Source organism: Dipteris shenzhenensis, chromosome 27 (genome assembly GCF_047967505.1).
Source record: "Dipteris shenzhenensis isolate YYH24624 ecotype China chromosome 27, Dip_SZ_1.0, whole genome shotgun sequence".
NCBI lineage: Eukaryota > Viridiplantae > Streptophyta > Polypodiopsida > Gleicheniales > Dipteridaceae > Dipteris > Dipteris shenzhenensis.
The window spans coordinates 28,972,218-28,998,983 of NC_141622.1; the positions used below are offsets into that span (position 1 = coordinate 28,972,218).

The 26,766-nt window shown below is 41.7% G+C and overlaps 1 protein-coding gene across 3 annotated transcripts in view; it reads left to right on the forward strand.

Moving 5' to 3' along the window:
- Positions 1 to 2,698: 2,698 nt before the first annotated feature.
- The window catches only part of LOC147884135 (paired amphipathic helix protein Sin3-like 3), a 39,020-nt gene continuing 14,952 nt past the window's right edge, over positions 2,699 to 26,766 (forward strand). For 2 of the 3 annotated variants that reach the window (XM_087398228.1, XM_087398227.1), the window contains exons 1-21: positions 2,699 to 2,965; positions 3,626 to 4,077; positions 4,279 to 4,428; positions 4,557 to 4,740; positions 4,831 to 4,929; positions 5,280 to 5,462; positions 5,595 to 5,952; positions 6,168 to 6,301; positions 6,563 to 6,638; positions 7,121 to 7,150; positions 7,293 to 7,585; positions 8,199 to 8,353; positions 8,493 to 8,620; positions 8,739 to 8,993; positions 23,863 to 24,594; positions 24,772 to 24,857; positions 25,038 to 25,748; positions 25,882 to 25,982; positions 26,077 to 26,215; positions 26,307 to 26,459; positions 26,561 to 26,721. In XM_087398228.1, the coding sequence (XP_087254354.1) occupies positions 4,007 to 4,077; positions 4,279 to 4,428; positions 4,557 to 4,740; positions 4,831 to 4,929; positions 5,280 to 5,462; positions 5,595 to 5,952; positions 6,168 to 6,301; positions 6,563 to 6,638; positions 7,121 to 7,150; positions 7,293 to 7,585; positions 8,199 to 8,353; positions 8,493 to 8,620; positions 8,739 to 8,993; positions 23,863 to 24,594; positions 24,772 to 24,857; positions 25,038 to 25,748; positions 25,882 to 25,982; positions 26,077 to 26,215; positions 26,307 to 26,459; positions 26,561 to 26,721 (4,199 nt within the window). In that variant the 5' untranslated portion in view covers positions 2,699 to 2,965; positions 3,626 to 4,006. The remainder of the gene's footprint in view (positions 2,966 to 3,625; positions 4,078 to 4,278; positions 4,429 to 4,556; positions 4,741 to 4,830; positions 4,930 to 5,279; positions 5,463 to 5,594; positions 5,953 to 6,167; positions 6,302 to 6,562; positions 6,639 to 7,120; positions 7,151 to 7,292; positions 7,586 to 8,198; positions 8,354 to 8,492; positions 8,621 to 8,738; positions 8,994 to 23,862; positions 24,595 to 24,771; positions 24,858 to 25,037; positions 25,749 to 25,881; positions 25,983 to 26,076; positions 26,216 to 26,306; positions 26,460 to 26,560; positions 26,722 to 26,766) is intronic. The other variant, XM_087398229.1, reaches the window with a different exon arrangement.

Genomic DNA, 26,766 nt, shown 5'->3' on the forward strand with positions numbered 1-26,766 from the left:
GACGTAGCTGGCCTCAAGGACATCTTTCTTGATGTTATATCAAGTTGAATAGCTCGATCTCTGGCTGCTCTGAGCGTTGACGAATGGTCATGTTCGAAGGAGTTTCCGGTGGTCATTTCTACATCGTGACATGAATCGATGTCTTATGTTCGGGTTTAAACACCTATATGGATTAATAATAAAAACCATTCGAAACTTTGCTACAATTTCACTCACGTGGTTTTGTCTAAACGCAACAGGAAAAACAAAATGGACTGAACATCTATCTTTAGAAGGTGAAAGAATTGATAAAATAAATCGAATCAAGCATGCTACAATTTCACTCACGTGGTTTTGTCTAAATGCAACAGGAAAAACAAAATGGACTGAACCTCTATGTTTAGAAGGTGAAAGAATTGATAAAATAAATCGAATGAAGCAAATACTTTTTGTTGTGCGTACCTTTAGGAGAAGAGACTCGTTTGGAGGCTGCAAACATCTCGAAAACAGAAGTGTTGCAGACATGATTAGTATGTTGGTCGAACCAAGCAAATGTAATGTTCCCTTGCGGAAACAGAATGTGCGAAGAAGTGTGCGTGCTCAAGATGAGGAGTAAAAAAAAAAAAAACCATACGCAATGTATGGTGGAGAGCCGGCACATGTCTCTCCAAAAATTTTATATCATAGGGGAACGTGCCATCCCCCCGTTTCGAATAGTCACCTCCAGTGTTGGAGGTGTAGCGCATTAATGCGGACCATAGCAACAAATGGTGCAGATATGTTTAAGAATTGAAATGACCGTACATGCTACTTACGTGGAGTATCCTTTCTGACGTCAACAACTCGAGGAGAAGTCACCTATTTCTTTGCTGGAATGTTGGAATCTGAAAAACAGTCATGATTAGTCAATATTAATTCATTCAGATGAAGTACATCTCGCAATAGGAATCCGAGGGAAAAAAAAAGATTTGTTTGTGGTTCTTTTGCAGCTCATCCGCAAGACGAAAGCGATCGAACAATTCCAATGGACGGGAGCGATTGGATAGAGTTAAAAATTTCAAGGACAAGTTTCAGTACATAACAAAATAAAGGACATGCAAGAAAAAGCTGCGACATGTGTCTTTGCGACGACCTATGGAGCTTAGGACAACAATTTACACAACTCGACGTTCTTGCAAATCCTCTCTCTGTCAGTGATGCTATGCATGCATAATTGGTTCTTGGATAGTCTATTGATCACATGTAGCTACTTTATTAGTATGCACCTTTTCATGCTAATTCGAAGGAAACTATACGAGACATACAAGATAACTAATACACGAAACGAAAGCGACCGGTGGAAATACGTCAGTTTCTTACTCATGTAAATGAACTATTTCTTGGCAACTTAGACGACTTGTTTAGAGTTTTGTTTCGCACCCGACCAGAAGGAATTATATCTTAACAAATGGCTTTATGGAGCGTTCGTTTTAATTCATATTTAGCCGCAAGCTTTGGCAAAAAGAAAGGAACCGCGACACACCTACCTATCAGTAGAAGAGCTTGCAGTATAGAAGTGAATAAAGCGGTCTCGGAATGAAGCATAGGCGCAAGAAGATCAAGCAAGTACAGGACTAGAGGATAAATGAGTCGTAAGAGGAGAAAATGCTATGCGGATGGCAAGCTTCAAGGTGGCGGAAACGTTCGAGGCCATAAGACATCTTTCTCAATCACTTTAGAAAGAAAGCAAGCAGGAAACACGTTCCCTTCAAAAGCACAGTCACGTAGAACTGCTACGACCTGCAAACTTAAGGCAAGGAGAAGGTAAAGAAAGTTAAAGCAAAGGAGCGCTTCAGTCGTGGATCAATTCGGGAGATGAGCCACACCTATTACCGTTGAAACATAGAAGTGTACCGCAACCAGAGGAAAGACCAAGCTACAAGACCAAACGTGACTATCAGGAATTATGCAGAATCGGAGACTAACAACAGAGAATTGAGGAGTAGAAAGAAAGGAATGCAAAGGAGCCGCAATGAAGGATTTGATGGTAGAGAACAAAAAAGGGGGACTTCATGCCTGTGGCCAACGGTGCAGAAGATAACATCGAGCAAGGAAACACGTTCCCTTCAAAAGCACAGTCACGTAGAACTGCTACGACCTGCAAACTTAAGGCAAGGAGAAGGTAAAGAAAGTTAAAGCAAAGGAGCGCTTCAGTCGTGGATCAATTCGGGAGATGAGCCACACCTATTACCGTTGAAACATAGAAGTGTACCGCAACCAGAGGAAAGACCAAGCTACAAGACCAAACGTGACTATCAGGAATTATGCAGAATCGGAGACTAACAACAGAGAATTGAGGAGTAGAAAGAAAGGAATGCAAAGGAGCCGCAATGAAGGATTTGATGGTAGAGAACAAAAAAGGGGGACTTCATGCCTGTGGCCAACGGTGGAGAAGATAACATCGAGCAAGGTAGGCATGGCGAACCTCATGTATCCTCAGAACAAGAGGGGCGGGGAGGTACGTAACGCGATGGATAAGAGGGAGCTATGAAAAACGAAGGTACCCAAGCCTCTTTTATGAGTATAGTGGCGACTGTATAAATAACTATTAATGGCTCCAACAAATTAAGAAAAGCACATCTATTAAAGGCTTCCTACATCTCACGGTTCCTTTGAAGCCACTTGGCTGCCTAGGATTTGAGATTTCTGAAAATCGTCCTAGTGCTGGCCAAGTAAACACGAAAAAAACTCCCAACGAACCACCATCCCCTTCCTTCGACGCACTCACCATACCCATTTTCTTCGTCCCGCGTGTGTTCGTCTTTCTTCTTCCGTCCGCCATAGCCTCGCAGCTCCATCTCTCAGTTCCCCCTTCCTTCCCCGTTTCGCCATAGCCTCTCCCTTCGAGATCCGCACTCCCTTTTCCCTCCCTGCCGCCTTCCCCATTCGAAGCTCCCCCTCCCTGCTCCAAATTCGCTCGACATTCGACTCAAGCTCGCACCTTCCGGTACCCCTCCCTCCCTCCCTCCCTCCCTTGATCGATTTCCGTCCCCTTTCTCTGTCGCTCGCAGTGGACAATCGTTCCTGCCTCCGTCCACCGTCTGCTATTATTCTGTTCCGTCCCGTCTGCTGCGTTGTTTTCACCCGAAAAACTGTGAGTGCTGTGTGTGTTTTTACTCTCTCGGTTTGCAGTTGCGCGCCTGCAATTTTCCTCTTCCCTCTAAACGCCTCCTCCTTCTTCCTCCTCCTCCTCTTTTTCTGCTCCCTCTTGCCTTCTCCCTCTCCCTTGTCGGTTTTGCAGTTTCCCCATTGCTTGATCGCTAACCAAAAGTTTCTCCTTTGCCGCTTACGCAACCGCTGCTGCCCCTTTCTCGTCTCTCGATTAGGCCGCCTCGCGCTTCTTTTCCTCTCCATCCCTCCAATTTCTTGTCTCCATCTCAAACCTTCCTCGCCAGGGTGCGAATAATTGCTTTCTATGCGCGGACCTTCTTTTTGGGGATCCGCTGTCTCGTCTCAAGTCCAAGGTGCCGTCGTCTCGGTCGTTGCGTGTTTGTAAGTCATTTTGAAGCTGAAAAGCTTAGTTTTCCAAGCAACTTATTTTATCGCCTGTGCGCATTGTTTTGTTTCTGTGGCCCCTTTGCTCTTCCCGGTTGGCCATCCTCCACAGCTGCATGCGTATCTGACGAATATGTATAGATCACGACGATGGTATCGTGTCCGAGATGTTCCATGGCTTGGGAAATGACGCAAAAAATGAGCTGCGGAAAGGATCGTCCGCTGCGGCTGGCAGGGCCTGCTACATCTTGGCTACTCTTCGGTTAATGTTGTATATTATTCTTCGGGATGACATCGAGCCTTAAAGGAGTGTCTGGTACAAATAAGCCGGTGATAACGAAGGCGAGCGACAAAACGTCAAGTGGCTGCCAGGGCAGACTTCGATCCATGTCTCTGGCAGGTCAAGAAGACAAGTAATTGCTACGAGGGTACGCGGTCCTAGGTATTGGGTTTTCCCTTCCGAAAGGCAAACCTTGTAACTACCTCCGACACCATGAAGCGCGCTAGGGAAGAAAATGCAGGAGGCCCGCAACTGAAACGGCCTGCAACCTCGCGTGGAGAAACGTGAGTACTACTGTGTCTTTCTCGCTTTGCTGACGTCTCGGGATCGCTGGATTGACACCAATAGCCAAGTTTTCTGTTCTCTACTTGACCTTTGTAGGATGTCTTGAAGATTTGTGGTCTGTACAGTCTTAGGCGATCTTAGATAAGAATTCAAGCTGCCATATGTCCATTCACAGAACTGTGCAAATTCTTGGAACGCAGGTCTGGCCCGGCACAATCTAACCCTGGATCTCAGCGCTTAACAACAGACGACGCACTGGCTTATCTTAAAGCAGTGAAAGACATGTTCAAGGACAAGAAGGGAAAGTATGACGAGTTCCTTGAAGTGATGAAAGATTTCAAAGCCCAAAGGTTTGTCAGTTGCTGCTTCTAATTGATGCTGAATGTAGTTGAATGCTTCTTCGTCTGACTTCTGGAACGATGAAGCAGCCAACAGTAATAATTTTTGAAATTGATATTGCCATCTTTCTACTGTTCAGGATTAACACTGCAGGAGTGATTACACGGGTAAAGGAACTGTTTAAGGGCCATCGTGACCTCATCCTGGGCTTCAACACTTTCCTTCCAAAAGGCTATGAGATTACTCTTCCACTGGACGAAGAATGTCCAAAGAAGCAGCCCGTGGAGTTTAACCAAGCTATAAGTTATGTCAACAAAATCAAGGTGTGTTTGTGCCCTGTTGTGTATATATGATGGTTACCGGCAGTATCTTTTACATGTATCTCATAAACTCTCTTGTACTTCTGGTTCCAGACTAGGTTTCAACACGATGAACAAGTTTACAAGGCATTTTTGGAAATTCTAAATATGTATCGCAAAGGAAACAAATCTATCAATGAAGTGTATCAAGAGGTCATGATTCTATCCTACACCTATTTCACTCCATTTCTTTGATCTCCTCTTTCTGGTTTCTTTGTCTTGTGAGGTTTTGCTGTGCCCTGCTATTACCACCGCTTTGATTTGTCCTCAAATGGTGACAATGGTTATTAAAGTTCATTTGATGTGGACAGAAGTCTCATTAGCCACAGATGATAATTGATGAATATCTCACTGTAATTTTTGTTGTTGTAAATACGTAGCAAAAATAAACCTATATCTAGCACAGGAATAATCTGCATCGTAGTTCAAGCAAATCTCTTAAATCTTTCTATTTTAAGATCAAGTACTCACCTAAGACCGAATGGGGGTGGTCTGACTTTCAGGTTGCAGCTCTTTTTAGAGAGCATCAGGATCTGCTTGAGGAGTTCACCTACTTCCTCCCAGATTCCAGTGGTGTTGTGCATCCTCTTCCAAAAGTCACAGCAAACTCCATGCCTCGCAGAGATGATAAGAGTACTGGGCTATTAGCTGTGCCCAGACAACCACAGATTGAAAAGGTTGCTAAGGTGGGATACGTTTGTTCATGCCCGTTGTCAATGCTCTGAACGTTTGTTCATGTGCATTGTAAATACTTTGTGATTTCACTTAGAGATAGTGTTTTAATTGGGTGTCTAATCTGAATTCTGATTGTGTATCAGAGGGAGAAAGCAGCCAGTGTACCAGCTGATCGTGATCGGAGCTCAGAGAAACCGGCTGATCGAGAGCAGCATGACCGTGTTGTTATTAAGTCTGACAAGGAACAGCGGAAGAAGGTAGACAAAGAGAAAGACAAGAAAGATGAAAGGGAGCAGAAGGAAAGGGACAAAGACGACAAGGATTCAGAGCAGGAACGAGAGAAAGATCTGGATGCAATGCAGCGGCTGCCAAATAAACGTAAGTCAGCTCGGATGGCAGGTGAATTGATTCGTAAGCAATCTCAGGTCGGGGAAGGAGGGGAAGCTTTTGTGGGACCTCTTGCCCCTACATCTTCAGTGGAAGAAAAGAAAGTCCCGAAGGGTATGTGCCAATTGGCTGGTTTGATTGATTCGAGTGTTGTTTGGAAAGAGTAAATAGTTCGGGCATGTTAAGTTTGATTGGTGAGAGATGCTGAAATTTAAGGTCGGAACTTTGTTAAGTGTGATAGGTGAGAGATGCTGAAATTCAAGGTCAGAACTTTGTTAATTCAAAAAGTTCACAGTTAAAGCTTTTTTATTGTGCCATGGTTACTGCAGGTTTTCAGAAGAAGCTTGCCTTTTTTGAGAAGGTCAAGGGAAGACTGCGAAGCCATGATACGTACCAAGAATTTTTGAAGTGCTTAAACTTGTACAGTGAAGAAATAATCACTCGTGCGCAATTGCATAGTCTGGTGTGTCAACAGTACCTTGCTCATTGAAGACTGATCTCTTTTGTTTGGCGTTTTTCTCCTTTATTTTTCATTTCCTTTATCTTTTATAGATATATGCATGCTGAAATGGACATCTCGTTAAGCATCTTATGTTCATGTAAATTTTGTCCTTGACAAAAGGAAGTAGACAAAATACAGTGTCTAGGCCATTCTATGAATGAAGAAGTTTGTATTTTTGGGAACAAAGCTGGGCTTGTGATCATTATATTTATCGTTTTTCAGGTTGATGATCTGTTAGGGAAGTTCCCAGACCTTGTTGAAGGTTTCACTGATTTTCTTACCTATTGTGAAAGCAATGGCAAGTATCATTTCCTGTTGAAATGCTATTTTGTTCAAGAATTTGAGTTTGCATGGGGTTGGCACATTTTGATGTTTCAATTCAGACAGGAAAATGAAGAAAATCTGAGTATTATTTCTCTATCATCAAGGGTAGAAAATCTGAATTTGTATGATTGGATGTATTCTAGTCTTAGAAAGCTATATTTGTTTCTCTATCATTAAGGCTAAAAGGATCCACATGACTTACTTAAAGGGGGACTCTACTTGGGGGATATAATCACAAAACTGTTTGTAGAGGATGAGTTTGGGCATGTTCCTGGATTCATCTAGATATACGACTGACGTAAAGGGGGACTCTACTTAGGGGATATAGTCACCAAACTGTTTTTTGCTGATGTCTGTAAGAATATATATTTTTTGCCACCGTGTTTGCCTGTTCAAATATTTGTTTGCTAAGCCCCGTACTGATGTTGTTTGGTGATGCTTTATCTTCTCCGGCAGAGGGATATCTTGCAAACGTTGTCAGCAAAAGTAAGTCATAACAGTGGTTTCTTTTCTCTGTTCTATTACCAGCTCAGAACATCTTCGCTTCTTTTCATATTTGACTGATTTACCAATGGTTTACCTTGCTATAATTGTTTGACATGTCTGATACCATTCTGGTTCTATTCAGAGCTGGGTGATGGACAGCTTTTGAAGCCCAAGGTAGAAAAAGAGAGGGAGAAGGAAAAAGAGAGAGAGAAGGACAAGGAAAGAGACAGGGAGAAGGATGGAGGAGAACGGGAAAGAGACAGGGAGAAAGAGAGAGAGAGAGACAAGGTTTTGTCTCATCCTCCTAGAGAGGTGCCCAATCACAAGGTCTCATTGCTATCAAACAAAGAAAAATATATGACGAAGCCAATATCTGAACTAGATCTTTCAAATTGTGAGCGTTGCACGCCTAGCTATCGGCTGTTACCAAAGAATGTAAGTGCTTTTGAACTGTAGGGCTTTCCTCGTTGAAAGACAATGCCTCAAATTGCTTAATGCATTACTGCGAACCTGGTGAGATGATGTGTAATTTTGCATGGAAAGTCTACTTATAGAGAGGAATGAGAATTCAACGATGCAATCATGTACGTACAAGTTAGATAATAATAAATAAATAAAAATGTACGTACAAGTTAGTGAGGAATGGAATCATGCGAGCAGTCTCAGTTTTCTTGTCGTGCTGGTGTTCTGAGTAAGGTTCTTCTAAACATAAGTCTGCACTATGCTGGAGCTCCTAGTTTTTGACTTCCAGAGTTCTAGTGTGGAAGGGCTGCATGTTTTTAATTGGTGAGTGAAAAAGTCGGGGGTTTTTTGTAGTGGCCTCTCTGTTTCGATGTGAAGTCTCCTGATTTTCCTGTTTACAAATACACATGTATCTCTAGCCTGCACCTACTTTATGTGCAGTCCCACATGTAACATGCAATTCATGACGTACATGGTGGAGCTGATTGTTTGAATGGCTGCTAAGAGACTCCTTGCAATCAAGATGTGTGTAAACTGGCTGTAAGCTGATGGCTTGTGGATGACCTTTTTTTGGGGGGTTTTGCAGTACCCAAAACCGGTAGTGAGTCATCGCACAGATTTGGCACATGCGGTGCTGAATGATATTTGGGTCTCTGTTACATCCGGCAGTGAAGATTATTCATTTAAGCATATGCGCAAGAATCAGTATGAAGAAAGCTTGTTTAGGTGTGAGGACGACAGGTATCATTTCACTATTTCAGCTAGCTGGGATTGGAAACTTGGAATGCAGAGCCTTCATGCAAGGTTTTCTTATATTGACATGGAGAAAACTATTTCCACTCGGATTTTTATAACTCGTGACTACTTTTGACCATTTTAGGTTTGAGCTGGACATGCTTCTGGAATCCACTGCTGTGACAGCAAAGCGCATGGAAGAGTTGTTAGAAAAGATGCAGGATGTAAATGTCAAGCAGGACATTCAGATTCAAGTGGAAGACTGCTTGACAGGTGGTTTAGAATACGATTCTGGCTGTTGCATGTGATGGGTTACCGTTGTATGTAATTGTGGTGTGAGGAGTTAAATGCAGGCATTCCCAGAAACTAACATGTGTGTATTACAATGTAGCTATCAACCTTCGATGTGTTGAGCGTATCTATGGTGACCATGGACTTGACGTCATCGATCTCCTGCGTAAGAATGCAGTAGTAGCCTTGCCTGTCATTTTGACCCGCCTCAAGCAGAAGCAAGATGAGTGGTCGAAGTGTCGGGCAGACATGAACAAAGTATGGGCAGAAGTGTATGCTAAAAATTATCACAAGTCTTTGGACCACAGAAGTTTCTACTTCAAACAACAAGATAAAAAGAGTCTAAGCACCAAAGGTATTTACTTTCTGTACATAATCCTTCTAGGCCTTTGAAGAGCATGTTAATTAGTATTGGAAATATACTTCAGGGTCTGTGGTTATATATTCTACTTCGGGTCTTTGGTTATATAATTTATCAAAGAGTATCTGTTTGCTCTGTATACGGAGAAGTATCGGCTGAGGCTTCAATCTACTTTGCAACATCTTGTTTATGCCAATTCCTGTTCTTTAGTGTGCACCTGCCTGACCAGCTCCCTTGTTTAAGCATTTTTTGAGGAAATTTGGGTGTGAACTGTGCCTGCCTGCAACAGTTGTGGTTGAATGAGTTTATAAAGTGTGACCTTGAATACAAAGTGGGCATATCTTTGTGTTTCACGGCTCCTCTTATTGTGCATATGTAGAAATTTCCTAGCATGTAGCTCTTGCTGTACAGAAACATCAATGTGGATGAAGCCATCTGTTGGAATGGGTCATCCTGGGAGGAGTATTGTAAAAAATGTGAGTAGAATTATTATCAAGGATTGCTGCAGATGCGACACGGTTGAAAACCATACAAAAATCCTAGCCGACTAGCAATATATTCCATAAAAATGAGCTCATCCAGATATGGCTTGTTGCTCAGATACCAAACATGTAATAGGAAGAAGAGTGTGTGTGTGTGTGTATAGATACATACAAACAGAGAGAGAGAGAGAGAGAGAGAGAGAGAGAGAGAGAGAGAGAGAGAGAGAGAGAGAGGTGTGTGTGTCCTACTGACTGCTGACTGGAATAGAGATCGAACTGTGAAAAGCGCACACAAAATACGTGCTGCTGCTGTGGGTACGTGTGTTGAAACTGAGGCAGAATCGGTGGAAGATATCAAGTGTGGAGATCTGCCCGCCCACTGTGCCATCTTTCCTGCTGCTGGATCATTTCCTTGGCTGCCACTGGGATGGTCCTGCTGGTGCTGCACTGAACGCGGGTGCTGAGGAGCCCTGGTCCAAGTCTGATCCCCAAATAGTAGGAGTGAGCCCCCTTGTATACGCTGGAACTGGGAAGTCAGCCCACTGGAACTGACAGACCAGCTGACCTGGCAGTCAGCCAACCCGCCACATGTCACTGCCTTTTGATAGTTGGCTGATGTCAGCTGCTGACATAAACACCTGTTGCTGATGTCATTGCCTCCCCCGGATTCATGAGCCATATATTCCAAAGTCAACCTTCCGCACAAAGAAGGCCTAGAACGAGTTTGTTCGTATGCCCTGTGGCTTCACTGGGTACAGCGCACCAGTGCCCTTCAATCGCATGATGCTAAGAATCTTTAAACCTCTCATTGGGAAATCAATATGTCTATTGATTTTTTCCAAAGATATACAGCATGCATTTCCAATAACATCAAATTCTTCAGGCTCTAGTTCATTTCCAATGGGTCCTTCATCCTTTGAGGGACAATCAGCTGTGTACATTAACAACAAGAAGCGCTGCTTCGTTTTGGAAGAGGTGCACTATTTGAGCTACATCACTCCCATAGGTGTTCATTTGGACCCAGCCAAAGTGAAGGGTGGGGGTGCCTACTACAGCACATGAGTTTTGCATGTCTAGCATGTTGTTAGCGTACTTGAAGCATAACAAAGATGTGGCAAAGATTGCAATCCCCAGTACAACTTGCTACAAGGATGTCAAGAGTAAGAAACACCCATTCGCTTTACTCCAGAAGCCATTACAGCCTTCGACCGATTTTGAAGGAAGCAGTTACCAACATTGGGGAACTTGCTTACACTCTCCCTGCCCATCCCAAGGCAATTTCTCCCTTGCTATATCCCCTAACTCTAGCAAGAGCGAGACTAGTATTTAGGGGGGGGCTTGCTTGCACAGTCGTTACTCGTCCCAAGGTAACTTCTCCCTTACTACTACAAGAGAATGTCACATGAGCCAGATGACATCCCAGGAGATCGCCCTGTTGGTTTCCAAAAGGCGAATTCATCATAGCATGTATCGCTAATGCCAATATACCCCCAAATTGGCGATTACAGTTAGGGTTAGCTAGGGCCCCAAGGCCACTGTAAGAGCTTAATCAACCTAGAAGCACCAAAGAAAGAGAAAGAGAAAAGGAAAGTTACCAATAATTAAAAAAAAAAAAAAAGCGGTCATACAGTGAAATAAACCAAGGAGAGTAACTAAAACAAAACTTTTTTAAGAAATATTATTAAAAATAAAATAAAATTAAGGGGGAGAGACAGAGAGAGAGAGAGAATTAAAAATTAAAAAAATTTTAAACAAAAAAGAAAAGAATTAAAATAATAATAAGAATGAATGAGAATAAGATTAGCTGTTGGGGCTTTTGCACCCGCGTAAGATAAAACGATGTAGTTGAACAACTGATCACCACTTGGATGAAAATTCAAAGAATTTGCATGTCCGCTAAGGTGATAGAAAAATATACCTTTGTAAGACTAGAATTAGTCCAATCATACAAATTTAGAATTTTTGTTGTTCTAAAGATCAAAAATCTACAAAGCAAATAAAAGAGAAGAAAAAAGAGGTAAACAAAAACTTTTATGAAAAACAAAAGGAAGACATACTTAGTGCCCAAGCATAAGCAGCTATACTGGGTTTCTAAAGACCCGCAGAGTCTCTTGGGCAAACCAAGTGCTTACTAAAATATGTCGAATAAACAAAAGAGAATGAAAACAAGAAATAAAGAAGAAACGAAGCAAGTGACTAAGCAAAAATAAACAAGCAAGTCAAGAAACAAAAACTTCCAAAAACTCTCTCTCTCTCTCTCTTATTTAAAACATAAAAAGCTAAATGGCCCTTTACACTTATGTATCGTTTCTACAAAGAGGCAAAAATACTAGAAAGCACAACTATACATTTCCATCCTTGCTCCACCGACCGTTGCCATTACCTTCTCCACTGCATTACCTTCTCTACCACGCCACACCGTCGCCTTGTTACGCAACCTTACAATATGTTAGTATTCTAATTAGGTTTGGTTTGGTTTAGATTGGTTAGTGTGGGTACGGTTAGCATGGATTAGTTACAGTTAGGTTAGGATACAATTACCTAACCACGGGTTAGGCTAGCTAGGATTAGGTTAGTTGGCTAAGCATAGTTTGCATTAGGTTAGGCACAAATAACATAGGTTGGGTTAGGTTAGACTAACTCAAAAAAGTTCTACCTACCTTAGCTGTCCTAGTGGTCTTAGGTTAAGTGTCTTAGGCGACTTAGATGTCCCCCTCCCCCCAAGGGTCTCTACAACCCAATTAGGAGGGCCTCTATAAGCTCTTAAAAGCCCCATTTGTTAAATGGTTCGAAGCTTCATCGACCTTTCTCTCAAGCCTCTCCCTCGACATCTGCACAATAATATCAGGTGCTTATTATATCAGATTTTACTCATTGCCGACCTCATTGAGTCTACTTTCCTTCATTGCACCACTGTAGAACTCACTTGTGGGGGCAGCCAGGTCTGTTAGATTGGGACTTTCTTGCAGGAAGCTGGCTGCCACATTCAGCCTCCTAATTTTCATGTAACAGTTCAACATGGCACCCAAGCATGTCCCTTGTTTTGAAGAGCCCTTACATCCACCATCTAAGGCTGCTCAACATGAGCAAATGCCTACCAAAGTGGGTGCACCCACTAGTGGCACATACGTTCCTATTCGGCCCATATTTCCTACATCTGTAGATATGCACACACAGTTCCTTGAGGCGTTCTCCATAGTTCAAGATACTGTTGGAAAGGTCACCTCCCCATGTGTAAGCCCCCAAATGAGAAGAGCATGGGGGGGGTGAACCTAGGGTTTGAGTGTCTGTCACATGGGCATCTGATTGGATGCCATCATAGAGATGGTGGGTACGTGGAGCTAGGATGGATCTGCAGTAGCAAAAGGCGAAGCAGTAGCCAGCACAAGGAACCCGTACGGCGCAGGACACGTGGCTGGGAAGAGGGCCTGGCAGAGGCACAGACATTGCAGGGAGTGCAGGCCCAGATCTGCAGCAGGAAAAGTGGCTCTCAGTGGGCAGGAAACAGGCCTTTTATAGGCTGGATATATGCCTTGAAAGGAGGGCCAAAGGGCCCTGGAAGTTTGGGCCAGAAAGCCCTGGGTTGTGTGCCTTATAGGGCTGGACCAGCCACAGACTGGTCGGTTTTTATCAGCCCCCCCTGGGGCCTATATAAAGAGGCCATTCAGGCCTCATTTCAACATCACTTGCAGCAGCAATTCCAGAGCAGAAAGGAGCAGCAGGCAGCCACCCTCTGGACCTACATTCAGGAGGATAGAGAGGTGCTAGCAGGGCTGCAGACTTAGCCAGGAGGCTGGTTTCCAGACAGCAAGGTGGAGAGGATCATTCTAGACAGAAAGTTTACTTACGCTCGAGGTGGAGCACGCGGACTCTAGTCTAGAGATAGCCAGCAGATAGGAGAAGGACTTTGTGGTAAGATCAGAGGACCACACCATTGGTGGGACTCAGGATCTGTCTCTCTTGTATTGTGTCCATAGTTGTGGACGGAAATATATTATTTGGTGGTTTCTCTATCTAGTTTGGTTTATTGTCTATTGATGAGTCTGCACACCTATTGAATGCACATAAGTAAAGAAGTTTGTGATTCCACACCCACACCGCACACTGTGTGAGCTCCTGGGCATTATTTCCGCTGCGTGTACCCTCTGTTGGGTATTTTCTAACAGATACGTCTCTACAGTTGGGGCAGCAACTTGGCCACTAGTTCTCACGCCAGATGGACTCGCAATTCAGCCAAGTTGGCGCACATGCATTGACGGACAAAGACAAGCAGCCTATACCGCAACATGGGGATCCGTTAGACAGCCAACATGCATTCTGTGCACCCCCCAGAATTTTTATGACAGATGCTCGACGCACTTCTGGATATTAATGCTTCAGACCGTTTCAGTTTGAACACCGTGCTCCCTAGTATTGCTTCCCAATATGAAGATTACCTAGTGTTCGGGACGCATTCTCTATACCTCCGAGCACCTTTTTGTCAGACTTGAGGCCGTCTTCCAGTTTAGAGATCTTCTGCACTTTTCAGATGGAGCCATCTAGCTTGGGACAACCCACAAGTGTACATTTGATGAACTGCTCCAATGAGCAATTGGCCCTTTTACCAGCCAGCATACTAGAGTTGCTTTGGGTTCACATGGCAGTCCACGGCAAAGGAAAAGAGATGGGAGTAAGGGGTTAGAGGAAGCAAGTGTGGAGGAACTTAGGATCAGGAAAGAGGAGAGTAGGATAAGATTAGAGGTCAAATCAATAGTGTCTACATGAGTGGTGGGTTTTTACTCATATAGTTGCCGCCACCATCCTCTGTAACTCTCACTAGAGTACTCCTGCATTAGTCCATTTTTCAGCTAGCGTCCCTTGAATGCACCATGTTGCTCCAACACTGCTCCATTGGCATAGGCACTAGCGTCCATCTGTACATCAAATGGTTGAACCTCACCGAACAACATTGGAAATTCTAGTGATGGTCTTGTCTCTTTGGTAGGTGATTTAGTTGGGTCTAGCTCGGTAAATCAAAACAAAAAAGTTAGAAGAAACATATATAGAGAAAGGTATAACTTTTTAGCTAGGTCAAACATGAATAATCTTCATGATTTTGGGGAAGGTAACATTAATTGGTCTAACTTTAAGGCTTTATTAGTTAGCACTCATTATACTAATAATAACATAAGAATTCTTAATAAACTAAGACATCTTAGAAACAAGCATCTCAAGACTTCTATTTCTATTAGTCCTATTCATGCCACACAAGTAATTTATGTTGTCTATAACCTACATAGTAGTAATATGCTTTATGTAGGACAAACCTACAGGGCAGCTTTTATTCGTTTTCAAGAACATGTTAGGGAAGCTAGAAAAGTTCATAGGAAGAATTCCTTAATTGAGAATTCAAAACCCTTATATGTAGCTTATATGCAGCAATGGCAAAGTCTGGGTTTGAATCTTTTCGTTGCTTTCCCATTGAGCATATAGAGGGCCATTTTAATAATGCCAAGGACTTTTACAAGGCTGCTCGTCCTCGTGAATTGTTTTGGATGAGAACTTTACACACTTTCTTCCCAAGAGGTTTTAATTTGGAAGGAAAATCAACTCTTCGTAAAAATAAAAGAACCTCTAAAAAGAACCCTTTGATGTGGAGAACTCATATCAAGCCCTGTAACATTCCTCATTACCAACATAGTCATACACCTAACATCGTATGGAAACCTAAAGTTATGTTATGAGGTTGTCCTAGCTCTCCTGCAATCTCACATGTAGTTCGTGAGTTGCCTCCCTCACTTCCTCTTCCTCCACTTCCTCCTCCTTTAGTTCCTTTAACTTCCTCAGTTCCAAGAGTTTTTGCTTCTCGAGACTATAAAAGAAGACTACTCTACCTAGATAGATTAATGTCACTGGGTCTTTTTTCAATAAAAGTTTTTGAAAAATATAATGTCAAAGCTCTTTTTAAACTTCAATACACCTTGGAAAACTTCTCTTTTGAGGATTTGAATCTAAATAAGCTCCATTATATACAACTTAAAACTTCGTTGGATCGCTTCTTAAAAGTAAAAGCTTCCTTTCAAAGCAAATAAGTCTATCTAAATAAGGAACTCTTGATTTGTATTTTTACTTCTCCTTCACTTGACAAGATAGGCTTAAACTCCATTTTGAAGTCTCCTGAAGTAATGGATTCTCTCCCTCATTTTGTGAGAAGAATTTGGAAGCATCCAGTAGTAGCTTGGAAGTATGTAAAAATTTTAGGACAAAAGGCTTTCAACTATGGAGAGATAGGTAAAAGGCTTTCAGAGCATTCAAAATCTTCTATCCTTAAAGAACCTTGTTGTTGTAAAAGTAAGAGATTCCAAAGCTTTATTGATGCTGATTTAGGACATGTAGTCACAACTGATACCTCAATTTTGCTTTCTAGTAACCTAAGAGATCTTTTCATGAAAGGCACGAAATTTCGATTGTGCTCTTTTAAGGAGTCTTGCCTTTTAAAAGCTATCGATAAGGGAATCTCAAAGTTTGTTTTGCAATTAGAAGAATGTTTAGGAGTTAAAAATATCTTATCAGAATTGAAAGGGAAGATTTTGAAGAAAGTTGCTTTGAAACTAGAAGAAGTCCCTTCGGTTAATTGCTCAAAGAAAAGTAACCATCTTTCTAAAGAAGATGAAGCTCTTCTTCGAAAATTCCATAGGAATTTTGTCATTTCTTATGTGGACAAATGTTCCAATAACTTTGTTTTTATTTGCAAAAAGTTTTACTTAGAATGTCTTTTGAGAGAAGTGAACTCGTCTACCAAAACTTATGCCCCTGCCTTAGTTTCTCAAAAGGATTTGATCTCAAAACATGAGAGTTTTTGCAAGTCTTCTGGGTTTGTTTGCAATCCAAGCATACCTTTTCTTTGTGCTGCTTGGAAGTTTCACAAAACTCCAAAAAAGCCAAGATTTATTGCAACTGCTTGTGAGACTACTTTGACGAATGTCTTTAAATGGCTAAGCTACTGCTTCAAAGCCATGTTGCCTAGTGTCCATGAACTTTGGAGGGACTTATTAAAAGAGGCAGATGTCCCCTCGAGCTTAAGCTGGATTTTAAATGACTCTGTAGGAGTGATTCCTGTTGTAAGATTTTTTAAGTCCTCTCGAAGCATTTAGGAAAAAGTCTCCTATTCTCCTTCAAATCTATGATTTTACCACGCTTTACACAAAGATTGAGCTGGAAGACTTGAAGTTTAGAATTAAAAAGCTAGTGGTTGAAGTTTTCAAGCTGAGATTTGACAAAGATAGATGCAAAGTGCTAAAAGTTGAGAAAACAGCCTTATGCTTTGACTTTTTGTTGCTAAAAAATAAAGATCATGACATAGGTTCTAAAAAGAAAAGATACACAAAGGTAGTAAGTGTAGAAGATGTTTGCTCTTGGATAGATTTTCTTTTAGATAATCTTTACATCACAATAGGTGATTCTTTGTTTCAACAAGTTATAGGAATCCCCATGGGCACTAATTGTGCCGTCTTTTTAGCAAACTTTTATCTTTCACTTATGAATTTGAGTTTATGCAACGTCTTATTTCTATCAATACCTGCCCTATCATTTTACATAAGCTTAGTCAAGTTAGGCGTTTTATAGATGATTTATTTGTACCAGTTGTTCCTAACTTTCAAGACTTTATGTACAAAGATGCTAGAGCTTTTGGAGAAGGAATCTATCCTCGTGACTCTCGTGAATTGAACTGCACTTCAAGAGGGGATTCTTGTGTTTTCTTAGATCTTAGACTTTCTCAATCTACCATAGGATTAGAGGTTGATATATACGATAAACGTGAACAACCTGAATATAGTGGTTTACACATTATAAAAGTGCCTCACATTGAATCAAACATTTCTGATTTGGCAAATTATGGAGTCCTTGAATTGGACCATCAAGGAAGGGACCATCAAGGGTTTCTTCCTTGAGTCATCTTAGCCTACTCTCTAGGAATTTTCAAGTTCGGCTTGACTATATTCTAGTCTTACAAAGGTATATTTTTAATTTCGGCTTGCTCCACCCTGAACTTCTTATGTATAGAATCCTTGGGTGTGTCTCGGGGGCTGTCCACGTCCTCCTTAGTTCCAACCTTGTTACATCTTTGGCTCTCCTTAAAGGTCTTGTAATGAGCCTCTCATGCGTATATTTGCTCACCAAGATTTTGTATTCCAAGTATGTGTCTCAATTCGATTGTCACCTCCATCTTCTTTGAGTCCCCCATCGTCTTCCCTAGCTTATTCAAGACCCCTCTTGAAGATTGCGTTTCCTCTCCTGAAGGTATCTGGAGTGCTTGAGTTGGGAGCCCTTGCAATTCCCTTCTTGGAGTCCTATACATAAGTGCTTTGAGTGCTCTCCCGTTGTTTTTCTTAATGCCTCATTCTCTTTGCTAGAGCATGTGATGCTTCAATGTGGCTGTCCAATCTCTTCATGCACACTACGAGGCACTTTGTTATTTTTAGCATCTCCTGATGTATCATATGTAGAGTGAGGGCCTTTGTTGTGGCTGAGCCCTCGTTGTGAGGTAGTTTGGGGCTACTTGCAGGCTGCCATGGAGGCACATAGGTTTTGGGCAAGGCAAGGGCTGTGGGGCAGTAAACCCGCCCTCCAGGCTCTCTTTGTTGCCTCCAAGTGGGCGCCACATAGGCACCACCTAAGTGTTGGGATATCTCAAGGTGTATGCCTCAGGCACACCTTATGTTTCTATGTGTGAGTGCTAGAGGCACAGTTAGGTGCCCACAAGCACAGTTAGGTGGTGGAGAGCCACATAGGATGATTGAGAGAATCTAGGAGCAGATTGAGGAGATGATTGTGGAGCTCTGAAGTCATCAGTGATGTCAGTGAGCATGTATGAGGTGCCTACTTAAGGACCTCACTCTTCTTCATTCTAAAAGCAAGTATTCTGATTTTGTGTCCACTCTATCAGAGCCATTTGATCCCCCTTGAGCCCATTTCTGCCACATCATCATCTTCTTCCTCTTCTTCTTCTTCACCATCTCTCCCTCTTCTTCCAAAAATTTGCTTGAGCTTGTTCTCCTCCGATTCTCACCCATTTCCCACGCCCTTCCAGCTGGAGATCCCTCTTGTTGGGGCGAATTTCGGGCTGCAAGGAATTGAAGAATTTCAAGCTCTGCTGGTCGCCATTGTACGAATTTCGTCGATTCTTCTTGCTGCGTTTTCTCTGCGCCTGCTTCTTCTTTCTCTAATTCCTTTCAGGGCAAGCTTCTCCATACCTAGAGCTACCTTGTGCTGAAATCTGAGCAGCAATGGCTGCATATTGAAGGAGAAAACAGAGAAAAACCAGTCGACTTTGTTGAAGAAGGAGAAGGCGACCTGACGCGTTTTTTTGCCTCTTCTTCCCAGAGGTTCTACTGTGGTATACCAGCTTTCTTTTGCCTCAGAAAGCCCCCTTTCTTTTGCTTTGAAGAGTGTGCTATAAGCCCGCCAAGTTCAGCTCTCTAGTTTTGACAGTTTTGACAAGCTTTTGAAAATGATGCTACATAAAATGCTACTCTAGCATTTCTGGTCTTTTGAAGCTTTCAATAACTTCACTACAAGTGTTGCTTCAGTTTTGTTTTGGATTGCTAGACCTGGTTTTGATTGGAAAGTATTCATTTTAGCCACTTCTATGAAGCACGTAAAAAGAAGCATCATTGTTTGAAATTTGGTCACAAGACTTTGCTACATTAAATGCTTATATTTTGAAGCATTTTAGTTGTTATTCTAAGCCCTATAAGAGAGAAGACACTACCCAAGGTTAGAGCCTCTCATGGCTTGCTTATGCAAAATATGTGAAAAGCCAAAACATAAAGCAATGTCTTGTTATGCTACAAAGGATGAAAATGCCAACCTGACTTCCTTGTTGAAGATTGCCAAGACAATGGTTGCCAAAAAGGAAGCAACTACAGAGATCTACCCTCTCATGGCACTTTTATTTGACTCCAAGTACAAGAAAAAGATGAAGGTCAGATACCTAAGATATGCTTCTCTACACAACTATGGAGATGACAAGATAATTGTTCTTTTGAAGGATATGACTTTCAGATCCACTTGTTCTATCATAGTACCATCTTATAAGGCACTAGACACTGCCCATGTGGTAAGACCTTGCCTTGACATGGATATTTTGCCTCCACAAGATGAGGCATCCCATGAAGATTATGCATTTTAAACATCTCTATGTATGCTCCAGATCTCTCTTTTTATGTCAAGGTACTCAGCCTGGATAGTCCTCCAAAATGAATGAAAATAAACTATTGTGTTTTGTGTGTTTTGTAAACACCTCTGGTCACCTTATGATGTAGGCCATGTGTATGTTTTGTTCCATGGTACCTCCTGCAGACATTGTGTGCATGTACATGTAGGGGAGATAACCATTGGAAGGTCTTTCTGTATCCCTTTCTGTTTACGTTACACCCAAGGGAACCCTTGCTAGCATGAGAACCTAGCCATAGATTTATCCTTGACCACCATGAGATGGCATGAGAAACTATGAGACTAGAATGTATCCTTGACATAGCCTGAGGCATTTCCTTGAGGGGGGGTTTGTTGGGATATCTCAAGGTGTATGCCTCAGGCACACCTTATGTTTCTATGTGTGAGTGCTAGAGGCACAGTTAGGTGCCCACAAGCACAGTTAGGTGGTGGAGAGCCACATAGGATGATTGAGAGAATCTAGGAGCAGATTGAGGAGATGATTGTGGAGCTCTGAAGTCATCAGTGATGTCAGTGAGCATGTATGAGGTGCCTACTTAAGGACCTCACTCTTCTTCATTCTAAAAGCAAGTATTCTGATTTTGTGTCCACTCTACTCTTTCCTTTCAGTGTTCCAACACTAAGCGCCCCTAACCATGTCGGTGACCGGACCTGCATGTCGGGCTACACTCGACCTTGGGTCCGTGGTAGGGGAGCCCCTATAAATAGGGCCTCTCCTCCTTTGTCGTACCATCTCAGTCTTGGAGGTTTTGCCCAGCAGTAGAGGGCCTTTTCCGGAGGCAGTTTGTGTGGTTATGGGTTTGCTCTCCTTTGGTGTTTGTTTCCGCTGCACTCTCACATTGTAGCAGAGCCAAAGGTTGGCTGAAGACCTGAGACATGGAGGACACTTCGAGGCTCAACTCTGAGATCGGGTCAATGCAAGGGTACCTTCTTTCATTTTCGTGAACTGTACTACTGAGATTATTAATAATGTTAAGCACATGACGATAGCGAAACAATCCATACTGCCTGTGCAAGAGCTGTATCCCACTTGGTGATTTAATCACCTCAATGCCCAAGAAATAACACAGCTCTCCCAAATCCTTCATCTCAAACTTCTGCTTCAATAGCATTTTCACATGAAGGATATCTTCATCACTATCCCCTGTGATGATCAAATCATCAATATAAATGACAAGCAGCATAATACCTTTCTCTGTTTTTCTCACATAAAGTGAGAAATTTGCCTTGGAAATCTGAAAGCCAATAGTGACAAGATACTATCCTATCTTGTTAGACCATGCTCTAGGTGCTTACTTCAAGCCATACAAGGCTTTTTTCAACCTGCAAACAAACTCAAGATGAACAGCATGAACATAACCTGGTCGCTGCTCCATGAAGACCTCAAATCACCATGCAAGAAGGCATTCTTTACATCCATCTACTGTAAAGACCATCCCTTTGATGCAGCCATAGCAATGACTGCTCTTACGGTTGCCATCCTTGCAACCGGACTAAATGTTTCTTCATAATCAATGCCATATGTCTGTGCATACCCCTTGACAACTAATCTTGCCTTGTATATGTTCACAGAATCATCTGTATTGTGCTTGACTTTATAAACCCACTTACAGCCAATTGCATTCTTGTCTTTAGGCAAAGGCATCAATTCCCATGTAGCATTTCCCGTCCTTGTACAATAGAACTTCTCCCATGAAGAGCGTCTCTCTCGAAGTTCAGATGAGAGTGTTGGATCCCACAAAGTCATCATCCATGCGAGAACACTTCAACAAGCTCCAAGAGTTTCAGCAAGAGATCCTTAAGATAGGAAAGGAGATTTCATCTGAGGACATGGCCATTACGTTATTGTCTTATCTTTCTTCCCAGTACCCCGCATTTTATTCATCCTTGACAACCAGTGGAAGGATGAATACACTTAGTTCGGAGGGATTGGTACCTATGGTGCTTGATGAGGAGGAGTGCTTTCAGAGTTCTTCCTAGCGTGGTAGCTTGGAGGCTTTGGCAGCTTTTATGAATAAGGGAAGAAACATGAAGACCGATGCAGGAAGGAAGTGCTCAAGGCTAGAGAGGTCACTACTCGGGGTCGTGTCCTTAGAGGAAACGTGAAAGGCCTGGTAGGCAGGACAGAGAAGACCGATGAAGATTCCGCAGTTGTCACCACAATTGTTCCGACCTTCTAGCATTATGTGGCAGGATGCTCTGCTAGCAGGCATTTTGGTTCCAGATGGAGGATTGCTTGCTTGTGTGTGGCAGTGGTACTTGTCGTTTGGTGAAGTGGATATAGATAGATACATAGATAGATAGACATGCAAATTCTTTCAATTTTCGTCCAAGTTGTGATCAGTGAACATGCAAATTCTTTGAATTTTGGTCCAAGTTGTGATCAGTGGTTCAAACTATATCGAATTATCTTATGTAGGTGCAGAAGCCTCAATAGCTGAAAATTGTTAATTATTTAATATATATTTCTTTTCATTTTGTTTTAAAATTTTTATTTTGTATTTCATTGTTCTTTTTTAAAATTTTTAATTGATTTATCTTTTTGATTGTTATTCTTATTTTTAAAAAAGTAAGCTTTTGCTTATTGTTTTAGTTGCTCTCAATAGCTTTTTGTGATCCTTTTGTTTATTTCAATTCTTGTCTTTGGTAGTGTTGTTCTCTTCTCCACTTTTATTTTTTTTAAAATTTTATTTTATCTTTGTAACTTTTCTCTTCTCTTTCTCTTTTTTGGTCCTTCTAGGATGAAAAAGCTCTTACAGTGGCCTTGGGGTGGCTTGTAATCGATAGGTTGGGGGGTATATTGGCTTAGCGATACACGTCTCTTGGGAAGTCATGTGGCTCCTGTGATGTACCACCTTGTAGTAGTAAGGGAGGAATTACCTTGGGATGAGTAACGACAGTGCAAGCAAGCGCCCCCCCCCCCCCGTAAATACTAGTCTTGCTCTTGCCAGAGTTATGGAATACCGTAAGGGAGAAATTGCCTTGGGATGGGCAGGGAGAGTGCAAGTAAGTTCTCCAATGTTGGATTGCCTGACCTCACCAAACAACATTGGAAATGCCAGTGATGGTCTTGTCTCTTTGAGAGATGATTTGATTGGGTCTAGCTCGGTAAATCAAAGCAAAAAAGTTAGAAGAAACATATATAGAGAAAGGTTTAACTTTTTAGCTAGGTCAAACATGAATAATCTTCATGATTTTGAAAGGTAACATTAATTGGTCTAACTTTAAGGCTTTATTAGTTAGCACTCATTATACAAATAATAACATAAGCATTCTTAATAGACTAAGACATCTTAGAAACAAGCATCTTAAGAACTTTGTTCCTATTAGTCCTAATCATACCACACAAGTAATTTATGTTGTCTATATTATACATAGTAGTAATATGCTTTATGTAGGACAAACGTATCGGACGGCTTTTATTCGTTTTCAAGAACATGATAGGGAAGCTAGAAAAGTTCATAGGTAGATTTCCTTGATTGAGAATTCAAAACCCTTATATGCGGCAATGGCAAAATCTGGTTTCAAATCTTTTCGTTGCTTTCCTATTGAGCATATAGAGGCCCATTTTAATAATGCAAAGGATTTTACAAGGTTGCTTGACCTCGTGAGTTTCTAATTTGGAAGGAAAATCAACTGATCATAAGAATAAAAGAACCTCTAAAACGAACCCTATGATGTGGAGAACTCATATCAAGTCCTTTAACATTCCTCTTTACCAACATAGTCATATACCTATCCTTGTATGAAAATCTAAAGTTATGTTATGGGATTATCCTAACTCTCCTACAATCTCACATGTTGATCGTGATTTGCTTCCCTCACTTCCTTTTCCTCCTCTTCCTCCTTTGCCATTTCCTTTAACTTCCTCAATTCCAAGAGTTTGCTTCTCAAGACTATAAGAGAAGACTTCTTTACCTAGATAGACTAATGTCTCTTGGTCTTTTTTCAATAAAAGTTTTTGAAAAATATAATGTTGAAGTTCTTTCAAACTTCTATACACCTTGGAAAACATCTCGTTTGAGGATTTGAATCTAATTAATTTCCATTATATACAACTTTAAGCTTCGTTTGATTGTTTGGTCGTGTATACGATTGGTTATGAGGAATGGAGTGATGTTTTTTGTCTTTCCAAAGCTAAACTGTTGATGTTTCGTGTCCTACAGCACTCTTGGCTGAGATCAAAGAGTTCAATGAGAAAAAGAGGAAGGATGACGATGTTATTCTCTCTATTGCAGCAGGAAATAGAAGGCCACTTATCCCTGACTTGAGATTTGAATATCTGGATCCTGGCATAAATGAGGACCTGTATCAGATTATTAAATATTCAGCCGATGAGATGTGCACAACTATGGAACAGTCAGATAAAATCATGCGGTTGTGGACAGATTTCATTGAGCCATTTTTTGGTGTGCCCTCCAGACCTCATGGTGCAGAGGACACTGAAGAGGTCGCCAAAATCAAGCCTCCTGAAGCTAAAGAAAGTGGCTTAAGCAATGGTGAAAGTGATGGTAGTGCTGCAGTAGGTGGTCATGTGGATAAGAAGCTGCTAGGCTTAGCAGTTGAAATGAAACATGTTACACCTGCTGTAGATGACTTCACAACAGCTTCTAGCAAAATTGAGGCTGGAAGAATGGAGAGATCTGGTGTAAATGTAGCTGCTTCTACAAATGAAGGGACTACTTCACTGGCATCCCTTACTGATGAGATGAAGACTGATACTTTTGGACCTGGTGGACACAAAAACAGCAATGCAATAGCAGGGAACCTTCAGCAAGACAAGGCACAAGTTTCAGGATCACATGCAGGCACTTCAGAGATGCACAGTGTCTCAAAACACACCAATGGTTCAGAAAGGCTCGGGGATAGTACTGCGAAACGGTCTGGTCTCGAAATAGGTATGTCCGGAACATGTCGTGAGCTCCCGCTGGGTAAATTAACCTGTGACTGCTGTGACAGTTAGTAGAAAGGATTTGATTGTATTACCTACTTCTGAAACAAAAACAATATCTGCTGTTGCTCTTTTATCCACAGAAACTTAGTGATTTAAAGTCCTTGTGCTATTTCAATTTCAGGTGCTACAACCTCAAGGTCCAATCATGTGAACTCCGATAGAGGACACGATAGTAGCACAAAAGAGAGAGAGAGTTCTATTGTAGAGGTTGGTATATTGCAAAACCTTGGTAGAGGGGACATGACTAATAAGATTAATAATGGATGTTTTCCTTTTTTGTTTTTAAAGTAATTCATGCTTGCTTTTCCTGTTGCCATATAGGATTTCAGATGTTGGTATATTGAGTATATGGTAAGTTTTTTTCCGTTTTTTGATATTTAACTGCAGGATGTAGATAGAAGGTCAAGTGGACCAAGGAGAGAGAACAAAGTGGCAGAGTTAAAAGTTGATCCTCAAGGATTGAAGTGTTCCAGGGAAGAAATTGCACGCAGTGCATCTTTAGGACGGATAGAAAGAGAAGAAGGCGAACTGTCACCATCTCCTGAATTGGAGGAACGACACACTGGGAACTATGGATCTGGAGATAATCTCAGGTCGCTGACTGGCAATACAGCAGCAGGGCAGATGTTAGAAGATGGTGTTCCTAATCACGTTTTTGGAAGTCGGCCAGAAGAAGATGAAGATGGAGAATGTGATGGGGAAGCTGAAGGTGAACACGATGCTGATGCGGATGATGAAGGAGAAGAGAGTGCACAAAAAACAAGTGAAGATAGTGAGAATGTCTCAGAAGCTGGTGAAGAGGTTTCTGGTACTGAGTCTGGAGATGGAGATGATTCACGTGAGGATCACGAAGAGGATGAGGATGAGGATGAGGAACATGAAGGGAAGAACGAAAGTGAAGGTGAGGCTGAAGGAATGGCTGATGCTCATGATGTTGAAGGTGATGGGACTTCACTGGCATCTTCAGACAGATCATTCCTGTCATGCATGCCCTTGGCAGCTCACAGTCCTTCCATTGTTTTGAACTCTGCTTCAGACAGAGACTCCATGGTGTTCTATGGAAATGATACTTTATACGTACTATTTAGGCTTCACCAGGTGAGCTATACTTTTTCAACAAAGTAGGTTTTGGTTAATCTGGTTTTGTTCAAGCTATCTTTGGTCAGCAGCCTATTATTGAAGCTCTTGTCGTTTGACTCCTAGAATTTGTTATGTATGAGCATGCTTACAGACACTCTATGAGAGGATACTTTCTGCCAAGATCAATGCTACAGCAGCAGAGCAAAAGTGGAAAAGTACCAAGGATACTACGTCTCCTGACCTGTATGGCAAGTGAGTACTTAAACATGTTACAGCTGCAGTATTTTAGGTTTACCCGTTTGCATTATTATGATCATTTATTACTACTTTTATTGTGGAAATCCAGGTTTATGCGGGTTCTGTACAATCTTTTAGACGGATCTGCAGACAATGCCAAGTTTGAGGATGACTGCAGGGCTATTATCGGAACACAATCTTACGTCCTCTTTACTTTGGATAAGTTGATTTTCAAACTTGTTAAACAGGTACTTGGTTTGAAACTCTACTTGAAGGGTCTGCATGTTTGCTGACGTGTGGTTCTGATTTTGATGAAACGTTCTGTCCATTTGTTTGCAGCTTCAAGCTGTGGCGTCTGATGAGATGGCCAACAAGCTGCTTGCTTTGTATTCATATGAAAAGTCTCGCGCTCCTGGTGGTTTCATAGACGTTGTTTATCATGCAAACGCTTGTGTGCTTTTGCATGATGAAAACATTTACAGATTTGAGCATGTAAGCAGTGCTTTTAAATTGGCATCATCTCCACTTCCATGAATGTTGTTTTTCGATCATTGAGCTTGATGTGCTAAATTTTGTCATGCATAATATTTTAGAGATCGAACCCCAGTCAGCTTTTCATACAGCTTATGGAGGGTGGGCCTGAGAAATTGGAAGTTGCTGCGAATGCTATGGAATTCAGTTTCTCAAAATATCTAAATGACTTTTTACTTTCAGTTCCTGATATAAAGGAACGGCATCCTGTTTTTCTGACAAGGTAGCATCTCTTTTCAGCACTCTCGTTTTAATGAATTTTTGTATT